Source organism: Oxyura jamaicensis, chromosome 4 (assembly GCF_011077185.1).
Source record: "Oxyura jamaicensis isolate SHBP4307 breed ruddy duck chromosome 4, BPBGC_Ojam_1.0, whole genome shotgun sequence".
Classification (NCBI taxonomy): domain Eukaryota; kingdom Metazoa; phylum Chordata; class Aves; order Anseriformes; family Anatidae; genus Oxyura; species Oxyura jamaicensis.
In genome coordinates, this window is record NC_048896.1 from 10,348,111 (window position 1) to 10,363,532 (window position 15,422).

Below are 15,422 nucleotides of genomic sequence, written 5' to 3' on the forward strand. Positions count from 1 at the left end.
GGGCGAGGAACGTTATGAAGCCCCCGCTGTGGCTTGGCGCCGGCCGTCGCCATCTTCTTGTACGGCGCTGGGCGCCGCCATGTCTCCCTGCCGTGGGAAGGAGGAAGTTACCGCTTCGAGCCGCCGGCCCGCCTGGGAGCCGCCATCTTGCCGTACGGTGGCGCCGCGCGGGGGCTGCCATCTTGTGGCATGCGGCGGGCCGTGGGGGAGCGGCGCGATGGCCGGCCCTGCCCGCCGCTACCTGCAGGGCTGCGGGGCCAGCCACGCGGGGCCTTTCAGCGCCGTGGCCGAGCTGCTCGGTAAGCACCGGGAGAGGAGCCCGGTGCCTGCCGGCGGTGATGTTGGGCTCGGTTTGTGTCACCCACCCCCCGTACCCCGCCGCTGGGGGCGCATCTGTTGCAGCCCGGCCGCTCACCGGTGTCACGGTGTCCCCCTGTGCCCTGTGGCTCTGGAGCAGCCGCTCGGCCTCGGGGGCCGAACAGATGTCCCTTGTCAGCAGTGGGGTTAGCGGGGGTGCCACCCCGTGCCGCCCCTGCTTCCCTGGTGGCTGGGAGGTGCGGTTGGGAAACTGACCCACTGGAACTGACCGGAGGGCAGGCAGGGTTTGGGAGGGAAGAAGGGCGATAAGCCATGCTGCTTCCATCCTAGTACCATGTCACTGCCCGTATTTCTTCCTTCCCCAGACAATGCTTCAGATCCCAGTGTGGCAGCTAAGCTTCTCTGCATTGATGTTGTGAAGCTCAAGGGTCACCTTTGTTTAACTTTCACGGATAACGGGGCAGGACTGACTCCTCACAAGCTCCACCACATGCTCAGGTAACGAGCTACAAGCAGCCCCACATCCAGCTGCTGGGCTGCGTTCTCTCTCCTGTCAGCATCACCGCTGGCCTTTGGCTTCCAATTGTCAGCATCCTGCATAATGTGTGCACAAGCAGGGAGGACGTTAGGTGCTGCATGTGGTGAGGAAAACCCGACAGAAGGAGCGTTCTGAAGTCAGTCACAGGACAGCAGAAACCTGTTTTTTCCTGTAACTGCCTCTTTCATGTTTTTAAGAGGCTGCTGTGTTGCTGGCAGGTGCCCAGCCTGCACCTGAGGTCTCCCTTGTTGCTCTTCTGTCAGCCCCGCTTCCCTGTTCCAGGTGTCACCTGCATCTGCAGCATCTCCTTCCTCTCCTGCGTCTGTCAGAAGTGCTCATGTGGACAGGGGTGTCTCCTGGTGGGGGGTGATCCTCACACCAACCATGGTTGTCTCCTGTCCCAGAATTGCTGCTGCTACAAAATGTCCTGGCTTTGTTTTTCCTTCATGAGTTGCTCCTTTTCTACCTTGCTCTGTAAAGCACGCTCATTTCAGGGTTGGAAGTGGAGGGGTTTGGACCTGGTTCTTTTTTTCTCTGACAATTTGATTTGATATAAACAAAACATGAGGGAGCAAGTGTGGTGGTTTTACCGTGCTAGGCAGTTGAACACCACAACCGCTCTCTCAGCACTGTATGGGCTGCTGCAGGGAAAGTTAACATCCCAGCCAGACCCAGTACAGCAAGGCAGAGAAGCTAACGTGTCTTGAAATGCAGCACACGCAAAGTCCACAGCTCTTCAGAAAAGCAAATGGGTTTCAGGAAATAAAAACAAATCAGGCCGTGTCCCCTTCCTGCCCTGTATTGTGTGGGAAGGAGGAAATAAATGCCCTGGGCTTGGTAATTTTTTCTGTACTTGCCTGTGAATCGAAGTGGGGGAGGGTGACAGCAAGCTTCAGGAAACCTGAATGAGATACAGCGATAGCAGATGGAAGCTCCTTGCAAAATCTTTAATCTGTGGTAAGAGAGCAGAAAGCTGGTGCCAGTAAGAAGGGAGCAAAGCAAAGCTTTAAAAACTGCTCTGGGGCAAACATGTAGTGGTCTAGGTTGAGATGTGGCAGATCCACAACATAACAGTCCATCCTTCCTATGCTTTCAGCTTTGGTTTCACAGAGAAGGCTGAGAAGAGAGACCACCCCACCTCTGGATTGAATGGAAATGGCTTCCAGTCTGGCTCCATGCGGCTGGGGAAGGATGCCGTTGTGTTCACCAAGAACGGAGGGGCTCTCAGCGTGGGGCTCTTCTCCCAGACCTACCTGGAGCGTGTACACGCTGAGGCAGTGATCGTCCCGCTGGTGCCATTCAACCAACAGAACAGTATCCTTCCTGGCTGAGTGGCTGAGCTGCTGCTGTCATCCAAAGGGGCACGGGGGGCGGTGGTACTGCCACGATGTTTGGAGGGATGGGAGTAACTGTAGTCAGAGCTGTACCTGGGGAATCCCTGCAGCAGGCCTTGCTGCTAATACACTGCCATCCATCATCATTCCCTTCTACTTGGGCTGGAACTTGTCATGTGCCTGCCTGGGGGCATCTGCTGCTAACCTGGCTCCTGGAAAGCCATTGCAGTCCTGCTCCCAGCCTGTGGCTTACCTGTTTCGGTCCCTTTCCCCCTGTTTAGACCCATGTATGCATGCCCTGCCCAGGAGCTATGCTCTCTGCTGCTTTCCTGCACCCATACTGGTGCTGCCTGGGGAATGCTAGCTTATTTCTGGGCTGTGTTTCCTTCGTGCTAAAGGTGTTTGATAATACACAGCTCTCTGGCACTGCTGGTACAGCCCTGCTTGTACATTACCAGCTGGCATGGTGTTACTGCCTTACGTCTGTGCTCTACCCTTGATACTTGCGTTGATAACGCAGCTTGGTGAGTGTTTTTCTTCAGAGCATCCTGCTGCCGTGTCTGTCCTGGCTCAGTCTTTCTCTAAGACCATCCTCGTGTAGCCTGTGTTGCGTCTCGCTCCTCTGAGGAATCAGGCCTGTGGCAAGCTCTCTGTAGCTGATTTTTTATTTTATTTTTTGTCCCCCTGTGGCAAAAGGGAGATAGGTGGAGTGGGCGACTCTGTTCTCCTTGACCGTGTGGCTTCTAGAGAAAATAATTGTTACTGAAGACTCTCTGCTCAGCCTGAAGGCCATCCTGGAGCATACCCTGTTCAGCACTCGTGAGGAGCTGCTGGCACAGTTCGATGACATTCCAGGCAAAAAGGGCACGCGTGTCCTCATCTGGAACATTCACAGGTACGGGGCTGGGGTGCCCGGTGAGGCAGCAGTGCCCCCACAGCGTGGGAAAGAACTGACAGCAGAGGCAGCTTCTGGACAGTCCTTGGCCTGGGTGGTCTCGGGCTGCTTTCATCCAGTCTGGGCACTGGAGGAACAACTGCAGGGGATTCCCCCTCCTCCATCGGGATGACAGAGTGCTGGGGGTGCCCCGCTGTGAGTTAGAGGGATGGGGCTAGTTCTCTGTCACACCTGTGCAATGGAAAACCTTCATTTTCTGTGTACCGAGACTGTTCCAAGTGTTCTGCTGCTGTGGTGTTCCGCACTGAAATGTCTAATTAAACAATTGACTAATGAGATCCGTGGGGCGTGTGAAATAACGCTGGTTTATCAGCTCCTCAGGAAATTCCCCTGGGACCCTGAGACGGAAGAGCAGACTGGGGAGCTGATGGCTGGAGAAGATTGTCCTTCTTGTTGTGTCTGGTGTTTTTCAGAAATAAAGATGGGAAGCCGGAGCTGGATTTTGATACAGATGAGCACGACATTCGGTTAGCTGACTTCCTTGCAGACAGTGCGCAGATTCCAAGGAGAAAGGGGCTGCGCTGTCAGGAGAGGGTTCCAGAGCTTCCTGTCCCGGAAATGGAGTACTCGTTACGGGTAAGTTGATGAGGGCTGAAAAGGAGCTGGGCGGCTTTTCCCTGAGCTTGTTATGCACATGAGCTGCAAAAACCATGAAATCCAAACTAGATTTTGGGTTCACCTGGGAAAGATCACACGAGACTAGAATTCTGCTTCCTGTTCCGTTGTGCCATCCCTTCTCCTAGGCATACTGCAGTATCTTGTACCTGAAGCCTTGTGTGCAGATCATCCTGCGACAGAAGAAGGTGAACGCTCAGCTGATCACCAAAAGCTTGGCGAACACTGAGTACGATTTATACAAGCCGAGATCCTCTGTATCCTTCCTGACGCCTTTTGGCATTGCTCCCTCAGTACACAGTGGTAGTTGAGCCCAGCATCATGGCTAGGTTCAGGCCTTGTCTATTGCGTAGAGGAACTCAAGAGTTAAATGAATAGAGGCTGAATTATTTTCTTCTTCCCAGCTCCTGGTCATCTTTGAGAAGCCAAGTCCTGATGTGAAGCTTAGAAGGGAGCTTTCAAGGCTGCTTCGACTGGAGCAGTGGGTAACAGGCTGAGGGGTCAAGCTGCATGTCAGCCAGTTCCTGCCGTACCCCAGAGGTAATGTCTTGTGCTAGGGCAGAACGACACGGAGAAGGACTTGAGGCTTTTCCTGCCTGGTCAGTTTTGCTTTGAATATTCCTTCTAAAAGGTTGATGTGCTTTTGGAGAACAGTGCCCACAGAGCACAGACTATTATCCCCAAGTCAAAGCCAAGTGCAGAGAAAACTTTTCCCTTCAAATCTCTCCCAGAAAGAACCTTGCATATATATTTTTTCTTTTCACTTTGCTTTGAATTACGTCTGAGCATCTTTTACCCCCTTTCCTCCCACGTGCTTAACTGGTGTTTGGGGTCCCGAATTTCTGTGCTTACATTAATATGAAAACATTGATCAAATATGAAAAGGCTTTATTTGCTTAAATTCTCTACTTAGATACTTGCTTCGAAGGTGCTTTGTGCTTGCATAGCCAATGTGTGTGAAATAACGGCTCCTTACGATTCGGAGTTTAAGGTCTGCTGTGTACGTATGAGTTGTATTGAGAAGCACACGGTGACTACACACACTGCAAAGACATGAACTCGGACTTCAAGAAGTAAGCAAATTAGAGTGTAGTTAGACAAAAAAGGATAGCTAAATCTTTTAATTGTAGCACCACAGTTCCCTATCCGAGAGCAGTCTGTCTGTAACTGAGTGCATGTAACTGTAGTCCGCTGAAGGTGAGCTCTTCCTTCTTTGATGGACTTTAGTGTCATTATTAGTTGTTAAGATTTCTGCAGCCCTGACTGAATGGGCTTGTTTCGCTTTGTAAACACTGTTGGCTTATCTTTTAATCACAAATAAAATTACTAGTCATTAGTTATCTTGTTTGTGATATACTCAGAGGCAGCTTTCTTGCACAGCTCTGCCTGTTCTATTATCAGGGTAATGTGAATGACTATCAGAGGTTTTATTAAAGCTATAACCAAAGCATATTTTGACTTGGCAGGAACAAAGTGACTCCACTCGGTACTGCTGTATCCAGCTCACCTTCAGTCAGTTACACTTGTTCTTATCTGATTGCTGGCGGTGTGCTCGAGGTGGTTGTTGGTAGGCCAAGTGCTGTTTTCCTCCCGAGGAAAGGAGGTGGTGTGCTGAGGAATGCAGCGTGGGCTGCTCGATCCTGCAGCCTCTCCGGTGTGCTTCACTTCTTCCTGTGGAGTTCATGTGCATATCCCCTACTCCTCCTCTAGGGCTGGTTGTTTCTTTGTTCCTTGACATGTTTTCCCTCAGAGCGAAAGGGTGAAGATCACCTTTGGATTCAGCTGCAAGAACAAAAACCACTATGGGATCATGATGTACCATAAGAACCGGCTCATCAGATCTTACGAGAAGGTGGGCTGCCAAAAGAAGGTGAGTGGCTGGACTTGTCTTTTAACCCTTTTTCTACGGGAGAGGGGTGAACGGGGCTTTGCAGAAAGCAGCCTTGTACCTACATGGCACAGTGTTCAGGGGTGAACTGAGGGACCTGATGTCAGATCAGATCAGTGTGTGTGTCTGGACAGCGGGTGGTTGTCCAGGTTTTAGTTAACCAGCAATGTCCAGCTGCTAGTTAATACTGCTGTGGCTGGAGGTGCTACCAGGGGACAGGCAGGCCTGCCTGTCCTCCAGGGTGATCTCCAAATGGTGATCTGCTCTGGCAGGATAGCCCGCACCCCATCAGGAAGCTGTCTGGGAAGTACTGAGCTCTCGCTGTGACCTTGCAACAGTACCTCGGAGCTGTGGCACACCTTGGAGATGGCCATCTTAGCCTTGAAAGGTCTGGTCTGGCAGTTAAGCCAGCATGTGCTTTGCTTTCTGGAACAAAAAGCTTCAGTAAATGCTCAAAATACCTTTATGGCATGGGGTTTGTACCTCACACATGCTGTTGGCCTGCAAGACACAGCCCGTGGTGTTGCCATCAACCTTTGTATCACAGGATTTGGGGCATCTGCACTCCTCAAAGGGCTGCTTTCTTTTTTTGCTGTGAGCAGAACTGGCTAAAGCAGCTCTTCCCCTTGGTTTCTGTCCCCCAACGCAGGGAGAAGGTGTAGGTGTGATTGGGGTAATTGAATGCAACTTCTTGAAACCAACGCACAACAAACAGGACTTTGAAGAAAGCAAGGAGTACCGGTAAGACAGACCTTTGCCCCGGGACACTGCTTGGAGAGGGCTTTTCTGTGACACAGCCTTTGTTCTGAGCACTGCACGTATTCTTAGGTCTCTTTATTCTGAAGTAGCTCCAAATTAGACCATTTTTACTTTCTCTGTTATGCCTAGAGGTCATGGAGAATTTTGCCCTGGAAGTCTGGTGCAAACATAGAGCCCTGGGTTGAGGAAAGGGCACAGTGTCTGTGTGCCTCCATGCGTGTTCCCCCACAGGAGTCCAGCCTTGCAATTGGACTCTATCTGGAACAAAACAGAGTTGAGCAGAGCCTGTGATCATGTACACTTTAGCAGAGCTGCCCAATCTGGGAACAGGCCTCTAAAGCCAAAAAAATAAAGTTGGATGCTTTCAGGGAGCCTCCAGTAAAGGGGCGCAGCAGAAGGAGGCGACATCCTCCCTCCGGGCACCAGCCCCTGCTCTCCTGGGGTTGCAGCACTTTGGGAAATGCTGCGCCTGGGGAAGGGGACTTGTGGCAACTAAAACTCGTGACAACTTTAAGCAAGATGGGGGCAGAACAGGCCAAAGTGGGTTTGTGCAGAACTGATTGGGGTGGGTCTAGCCAGGCCTCCATAGTTGCAGAGGTGTGGAACGGCCATTTGATGCTGTCTAGCATGTTTTTGTTACCCGCAGGTTTGTGGCCAGAGGGAATGGCTCCCCGTGTGCTGTGCAGCCCATGGGTCCCCAGCGAGGCCAGGTTTTGCTCTGGTTTTCATGGGAGGTGTATGTGACTTTGAATACCAAAACTGATCCACCCCAGAGGGGCTCAGGAGGGGTTTGAGGCAGTGGAGCAGCTCTTGGGGATGGCCTGACATTTTATGGTGATATTGGTCCATTTTTGGCAAGTGTGGGGTGGGTGACAAAGTAGGGTCAACATAAAACCTGGAATTGCAAGTCTGAATCAAGGTCTTGGGGAAGGAGGTTGTGTTTGCCCTGGTTGTTCCTTGTTCTGCCCATTGTGCCAGGGGGATTTGTCCGAGTTCTTACGGAGTTCTTCCTTCCAGACAGATGATCTCTGTGCTAGGACAGAAACTCAACAACTATTGGAAAGCAAAGATACAACAGATGAACTTGGGAAACACGGATGCAGCTCACATAATAGTGTAAGGACCTGCTTGCCACTGCTCTGATCTTTTCCAGCATTAAAAGCCCCGTGTTTTCCTCACCCAGTGCGGGATGGGGATGTGCCACCCGGAGGGACAGAGGCTGTGAGGGGGTGACTGGAGCCCTCCTTCCTACCGGGAACTGAAATGTGGGGAGTTAGGCCCTGTGGTTACTGGGGGGATACCACACCATGGGCAGGCTGTCCATGGGAGAGCAGAGGTGTGCTGGCTGCCCCAGACTATTCCACGTGCTGTGCTGGGATTGCCTTGGGATCGGGTAAATGCTCATTCTGAGCAGCCTTTCCTGGTGTTTATTCTGCACTTGAGATACTCAGACTGCGTGTTGGTTTTTGCAGAGACAGACCAGACCAGATATGGGTACAGTGTGAAGAGTGTCTGAAGTGGAGGAAGCTCCCTGACAGAACTGACCTTACATCATTTCCAGAAAAGTGGTTTTGTCATCTCCATCCCCTCCACAAATACAGGTAAGGGACTCGCAGGTTGAATCCTGAGTGACTTTTCTCCATGCCATCACACTCTTTGAAATACAAATGGTTTCTGCCACACGCATGAGTTCCTGCTTTCCCTCCACATACCTGTGAATATATTTCTCAAAACAGACAAGGTTAAGATAGGAACCTATTTCAGTACATGCTTGCTATGGTCACCGTCTGATCTTTTTCCTGATGAGGAAATGAGACTGAGCAGTGGAAGCTGGCCATTTAAATTAAAAGCACTTCTGTAGGAGTGGGTGGGTTTTAGTTAAATGTACTGATTGAATTACAGCCAAATGTTAAACCCGCTAATAACAAAATATGGTTTCTCGTTGAGATCTGCTGACCTATTGGAAGATAAAAAAAAGCTTCGCCTCCTTGCTAAGGATATCAGCTAAAGTGCTAAGCAGAAAGAACTGATAGACTTGGGACTGAGACCAACTGTCTAGATTTTACTGAAGGAAAATCCTTTCCTCTGATGAACAAATTCTGGAGTGCAACCAGTTTAAATGGCTGAACTGCCTTTATCCGTTGAAATTTGGCATTCCACAAAGATAAATAAGATAACCTTCATAATACTGTTATGGAAATCATTTGGCTTTGGAGGGATAGGGTAAGTTTTTATGGCATAGAAAGTAGGTAATAAAGCCACTTTTCAACAGAGAAAGCTAATATAGGAGTGGCTCCATGTAAAGCTGCTTGATACATTAGAAGTCTGTGATCTGGGAGAGGAAGCAGCATAGATTACAGGTGACAGACACTTCTTTGTCAAGCCAAACAAATGAACTGGGATTTGTGAGTGCCTTCAGAACGACCTGGTTCAAGTGAGCAATCACACAGCAAGGTAGTGGCAGAGCAGAGCAAGCAAGAAAGTTACTGTGGAAGGAGTAGTTAGGATTGCCTAGGTGTACAGATCATTTCTAAATTAGTGGTATTGCCTGAGGAGGGAGAGCTAAGAATGTGTTTAACGGTTCAGTGAAAGCATCTGTGCACTACTTGTGACTATCACAAAAGTGATGCTTTTGTGATATTTGTGATATATAAAGTGATGCATTTCTCTTTATTGGTTTTGAAAACCTGTGTATGCAGAATTTGTACCTTGTGCTTCAGGACATCCCTGTGAGTGTATAGTGGGGCACAGAGGGAGCTTTCCTGCAGACTGTCGTCACGTGGCTCGTGACTGTGACAGTTTCTCTCCTTTGAAGCAGCTGCCATTAGTGGTCTATGCTGCCCACACTGGCTATGATGCATTGCTCAGCTCGAAACAGAAGCAGAACTGGCTGGCATACTATATAGTGGGCTGAACTCCATCTCATAGTCTGTACTTTATTGCTCTTCATCTATGTTATTTTGTGATTCAAGTGGCTCTTTTCCGTTTAGTGTTTCAGCACAGAAGCATTTAACTTCTTCAGTTATTTTCTTGATCCTCTTTTATCTGAAATCCCAAAGGAGTAGTGATGTTGCTGTCCAAACAGCAGAGATTTTTGATGGGTGAGGGGAGTCAACCTGTTCTTTCACACACTCAAATATGGTTGACTGGTTGACTGCTCTTGTTGTAGAAGCTGTTTGGTGCCCGAGGAACTGGAACAGAGTGATGGGAACAGCCCCAGTTACAGACAGAAATGCAGGAAGCGGTGAGTGTATCCAGTTCTACTTCGCAGCTCAGACACCTAGAGCAAGGAGTGGGGAAAGGGAGGCATTGGGTGTCCCTTATGCAGCAGTGGCCCATGGTCCTGATGTAGGAGATGTCTGCTGCGTTCCTCCTTTATCCCATTCTTCTCCTGGCAAAAGAACGTTTTACTCCTCAGTATGACAGCAAGAAGAAACTTGCTTTTTTCCCTTCTTTGTTCTAGGGAGCAGAGTGGAGAGAAAAAGAGAAGGTCGTCATTGTCTGAGGAGAGTGTGGAACAGCAGGTGAAGCAGGTGGGAGAAGGCTGCAGGAACCAGCACAGGGAAAGCCTTTGTGCTTGATGCTTTAGGGCTTGGCAGGTTCTTACCCCTGCCTCGCTGTTCTCCCCAACAGGAGAGACACCAACACATGATGTTGGAGCATTGTATAAAATGAGAACTTTTATCTGCCTACAGCTTAGAAGTGCTTCGGACTCTTAACAGTAACAGGGACCAAGGCAGTTCCTGACCCTGTCCTACTGCTCCTGCCTGGAAGAGGAGAAAAAGAGCAGAAAGCTTCCTGCTGCTTCTTTTGGGGTTGCAGGACAGGTTCGGTGTGGCCTCCTCTCCTGTTTTCAGGTTAACTGGTTACATAAAGACTCTGATGTTTTGAATTTTCAGAACTGTCTTTTGGACACGGCTGCCCAGAATGGGTTCTCCGGGCAGCTCTGGACACTGCAGCATGCGATCAGGTTGGCCATCCTGTAGGGACAGCTCCCTCCCAACACTCACCGTAGTGTTCAGATGTCTTCCTGTAGGCCTGCAGCTCCAGCCTAGTCCCTCTGTGTGCCTTCTTCCCAAAGATACCCTTCATGGTGCACGCTGGTCTAGTCTTCTCAGTTTACTGGAAAGGGCAAACCTGGTAAGGACAGGGGATTTCTCGTCCTCCTTCCAACAAACCATTTTTCTGCTGTGCACCATCTCTAATAAACTTGCCTGCACAGACCACATAAGGAAATTAGAGTTTGTTCGCTATCATAGAGTCTGCCCTCATTTGAGCCTTGGAGGGTTTCTGGGAGTAACTCTGTCCTCACTCATGTTTGTCATCTCTTCCATGTTGTAGCATCGGGTTCTTCTTTCTCCTCTTTGCTCACGCTTCCTCCACGACATGGTCGTTTCACGTTATTCCAGGTGCATGGATGTAGAGGCAGTGTGTCTGTTGCATGTTTGTAATAAGCATGACAGCTCTCGCTGCACAGCAGCAAGAGCTTTGTCAGAGCACAGAGGAACTGGCATGCTGTTCCCAAATCAAGGAGATACACTTCTGCGGCCTGAAACACCACCTGTGCTTCCACGGTACAGGACAGCGGGGTGGCAAGGGAGCAGTCATCACTTTGTGGACAGTGACTGCACATATTTGTCGTGAGTCGGTAAACTGCAAGGAGCCCAGGTTGCAGCTGGCAGAGCTCCTTGGAGTGGTGTCTGTTGGGAACAAGACCAGCCCCTCGTAGCCAAATGGATATTAGAGGGACTGGAAACTGATCCTTCCTGGCTGAGACCCAGGGATAGTTGTTGCTGGGGTGTATTGATTTTAGTACCTGTCTGGTGGAACCTGCTCAGAAGGGGCTTGATTTGTCTTACTGTGGTTCTTTCCTCTTGGAACCTAAGTTTTGCTTTCCCCCAGTGCAGCTGCTGTATTGAGGCTGTTGTTTTACACTTCTCAAAGTCCTTTTCTTCCCCAGGTGTCACCCCCTGCATCAGTGTCATTGCCTGCTAAAGCCAGCAGCTTCACCTGCACTGGGAAGGTGGAGCCTGAGGAAAAGGATGTTCACGGGACTGATGCCTTTTCCCTTCCTTGCAAAAAGATGACTGCAGTCCAGGGGGAAGATGGACCTCGGGAGCAAGACAACTACTTAACAGCAGGGTAAGTGGCAATAGGTTGCATGCTTCTGCCCCACCCGTGTTCTTTCTTCTGTTGGGATCCATTCTGAGGTCAGCGTGGAAGGTCTCGGTGAGGTGCAGTTTGTTGGAAGTCGTGTGCTGGCCAGAGCCAGTGGATCTTGTCCTTATCTGTCCTCTCCTACTGGGAGACTGGTTTGCAGGACTCCAACACTCCTTCATCCTCCTGTATCACGACAGAGAAGGTGAGCAGGGAGGAACAGAGGGAGGATCAAATTGATGGTTTTAACCCCTCCAAGTTTGAACTCAGCCAGTGGCCTGTCCGTGTCGGTGCTAACACCTTCACACCCCTTGGACTTAAATTAATTTCCATGTTCGCAGTTCTCCAGCCCCATGGTCAGTCTGAATGGCAGCTGATGTGACTGCCAGAGCCGGAGAATTCAGCTCTAGGAGTTGCTCTGTACAGAGGATATTTCTGTCCAAGGGAAGCTGAAGACCTCATGGCTTCCAGTACGAAAGCAGGTTTCTGGGGAAAATAATTTCTCTGACTCTCACATTCTCTTAAAGTCGTTTTTTTTGAGATATGATTTATTTATTTTTATATTTTCGAATTATCTTCCTTACCCCCTTCCTCCTCTGCTGCCTGTGATGTTGCCGGGAAGTGCTGAAACGTGGTGCATTTCAGGAGGGAGCAATGCGGGCTTTGTCCCACACGGTGGCACTGCCAGCCTGCCTCTGCCCCAGCTGCCCGCCGGGCCGGGGGCAGCCTCGCCACGTCCCGCATTTCTCCCTGTACGGCCTCTGGGCCTGCATCAGGGCAGTGCCTGGGGGCTGCTGGGGTGTTTTTAGAGAATGGCTGCGATGCGGTGAAGTGGACCTTCACATTTCTCCCTCTCTCTATGGGATCGTTTGCACCTGCTGCAGCTTTTAGTGCCTCACGGATCCGGCTGACGTTACGCTTTTCTGTGCTGGGATCTCTGGGAGGGAGAAGCCCAGTAGTTTATACCCGGTTTGAACACATTGTTTGATAATAGTCCTGCTCAGAGTAGTAATTCTCAATGCTGCCTCTCATTGTGGGGCCAAATGCCTTCTGCTACTCCAGTAACTCCTGTCTTAGCTGTTCCCTGGCCCCTCTTGTCTCTCCACTGCTGTCACACTGAACTGCTTTTTCCAGGCAAGCTCTCCAGAGCACCTCTAACAAACTCCACCAACATCTTTGCACTCCAACCCTGCTCATGTCTTCCAACACCCCTTTTACCCTCCACTCGGCTTTTTTCTGAGCTCCTCCTTGCGTCCACGTTACCTGTCCTGTCATCTGTTTGCCTAGCGCTAGTGGGAGTCCACCAGAGGGCCTGGGACATGTCACAGGCTCGCAAGCAGACTGGCCTTTCCCTTCCTGAACTTGAGTTGTTACAAACAGGTCAGGCATCTGGGCGCTGACAGGTGAAGATCTGGCTGGGTTTGTGACCAAACATGCTCCAAACGATTTTGTAGCTGAAGAAACTTGGAGGGGCAGCCCGCTGGGAACAGACCTGCCTGGCACGTGAAATGAAATGCCTTTGGCAAATGAATTTCAGACAGGACATTTAGCACATTTCTGTATTGTTTTCTCCAGGGACCGCAGTTCAACCCCACTGCTGTCTCACGGGGGACAGGCAGTGGGGCTGGGTAGCAGGGAGCCAGGATCCTTCAGCTGTTCAGCTCTGTAGGCCTGATGCGTCCCTGCATGAAATGGGCATGATAGCTACTAGTTGTAAGGGGAGAGAGGGAGTATGAGGAGCAGACTGGTATGAAAGACAACCACCACGAGTTTTCCTTAGCAGCGATGCCTTGTACTGGGCAGCAAAAACCTGGCCAGGAGGAAGATTGATCCCCACAGTCAAGAGCTTGATAGGTGCAGCAGCTGCTGAGGTCAGCTGTGCTATGAGTTGGAGACACTCCTGCCTGCTCTCACCCCCATTCTTTTTTTTGTTTTCCAGCAAGCCCAAGTTGACCAAAAAAGAAGAAATTCCCGAGAAGTCAGAGAACATAGTGGTGGTTTCACCCCCAGACCTGACTTCTCCTAGCCCCCATTCTTCCTCTCTTCAGAAGAGCTTTGTGTTACCTTACCAAGAAAGGGAAAACCTTTTGTGCAGAAAACAGGAGGATGTGAATGTAGGTGGCAGCTTGCACGCGTGTGTGCTTGAAGAGCAGCTGGGCACCAGCTTTACTATCAGTGTGTCACGCTGGGAGCGATTCTGCCTTGCGGCGTTGCCCAGCAGCTCAGCAGAAGATAAGAAGACAACTGGCGTGATCCAAGGGGGGCAGAAAGAGAAAATGCCAAAACTGAAAGCAAGAAGATGGCCTGCAGACATGAGTGTTTGTGTAAATGCATGCAGGAGCACAAAGGACGTAGACAATAAACCTTTTGTGCCAGTTGTCACTGTTCTGAACGCTGCTACAAGTGGCGGAGCTCCCATTCAGCTCTACCCTTTTGGATGGAAGCAGAGACTTCACAGATCAAAGGTGGAGGAAGCCCCACACCTCAGTGATGGAGACAGAGGAGGAAAAGATTTGCAGGTCCTCAGCACCCAGGAGCAGGAGGGCATAACAGAGCAGGCGGATGTGAGAAGAGCAGTGGAGAATCTCTCTGTGGAACTGAAGAACATTTCTGCAGGGAGGGATCTGCTTCATTGCAAGGTAACGAATATGCAGCTCTGTATCCCTGCTGGCTGGGAGGGTTTCACTGAGGGTGGGTCATGGAGGAATGCGGAGGAGACATGACGTCTTCATAAAGGATGCACTGGGCTTTGTCCTTGATCTGCTGACTCTTAACTCTTCCTTCAGGCCTGGCAAAACTCATTTTATCTTGCTGATTGGTACCATTCCTGTGCATGTACCCTCCTTGCATTTCAGGTGGAGGAAACTGAGCGTGAGAAGTGTTGCCTGAATACAGAATTAATGAAAAGCCAACAGGAACTGGCGATGCTCAGACCTCAGAAGGTGGAAGGCTTGTACTGGAGCAAAAAATACATGGGTTACTGCCAAGCTGAGCTGCAGGAGCTGAAAGCAAAGCTGGCGAAGTCCATGGAGGAGAAGGCCGAACTGATGGAGAGACTCAAGGATACAGAGATGCACTTGGAGGTGCTCAGGGAGGCACAGGTTTCCCGCAGGGGCCCAGAGAAAGACGACGTGAAGAGGTCAGAACAGTGGGCTGTCTGTTTGGCAGTCCCCATCATCCCTAACGTGGGGGGAGAGGGCAGGACTAATCATGGGCTGCCGTTTCCCTGGGACACTGCTTCCCCGATACTCATCACGCTGTGTAGGTAACGGGATTATAGCTGAGGATCCTGCTGTTGTGAGGAGGTAGAATCAGCAGATGAATCCACGTAATTTGACGAGGCGTCAAAGATGCCTTACAGAAAAGTGCTTTGTCCATGCAGTGTCAGTGCTACACTGTGGCACATTGTTGCTGGATCCCTCGCACAGTGTTGGGTCTGTAACAGAGATAATTGTGGGATGGAGCTAGAAACCCCAGTGCACGTGGTATTTCTAGCAGGGAAGGTGGCAGCTGTGTCTGTGATGGGAGGTAACAGATCCAGGCTCTCACCTCTGACTCCTCTCTTGGCTTTTCTCTTGCCCAGTGTCATGGAGAAACTGAAGAACCTGCGTGTGAATGTGGGCTGGCTTCTGTCGCTCATCTTCCCCCACTTGGAGCTCCGGGATACTGACTTGGAGTCAGATCGGCTGGACGAGATCCTGAAGACCGTACTGGAGGCAAACCGCATGCAGGAGTAGTCATCGCTCTCCTGCTGCTGGGCCTTTTGTACATCATCAATAAACCCCTGGTTTCTTCACTTGTACTCTCGGTCGTCCTTCTGGTGGGGCAGGAGGTTCTCTTCCGCACCCTCCCCTGCTC

The 15,422-nt window shown here is 50.6% G+C and overlaps 1 protein-coding gene across 1 annotated transcript; it reads left to right on the forward strand.

Annotated features, from left to right (window-relative positions):
- The first annotated feature begins 25 nt into the window (after positions 1-25).
- On the forward strand, positions 26-15,366 carry MORC4 (MORC family CW-type zinc finger 4). Its single transcript, XM_035324219.1, has 16 exons — positions 26-299; positions 684-816; positions 1,953-2,170; positions 2,938-3,085; positions 3,559-3,721; positions 3,889-4,017; positions 5,511-5,630; positions 6,298-6,389; positions 7,425-7,523; positions 7,880-8,008; positions 9,577-9,651; positions 9,871-9,931; positions 11,368-11,549; positions 13,504-14,203; positions 14,420-14,703; positions 15,148-15,366. The coding sequence occupies exons 1-16, from the start codon at positions 80-82 to the stop codon at positions 15,299-15,301; spliced, it is 2,907 nt and encodes a 968-aa protein (XP_035180110.1). The 5' UTR covers positions 26-79; the 3' UTR covers positions 15,302-15,366.
- The last annotated feature ends 56 nt before the right edge of the window (positions 15,367-15,422 follow it).

Excerpts from the sequence above, each read along its gene's own strand:
- MORC4 (XM_035324219.1), top strand. The coding sequence starts at position 80 with ATGTCTCCCTGCCGTGGGAAGGAGGAAGTTACCGCTTCGAGCCGCCGG. Across the intron at positions 6,390-7,424 it reads GAAGAAAGCAAGGAGTACCG|ACAGATGATCTCTGTGCTAG; the intron begins GTAAGACAGACC and ends TCTTCCTTCCAG. Across the intron at positions 7,524-7,879 it reads GATGCAGCTCACATAATAGT|AGACAGACCAGACCAGATAT; the intron begins GTAAGGACCTGC and ends TGGTTTTTGCAG.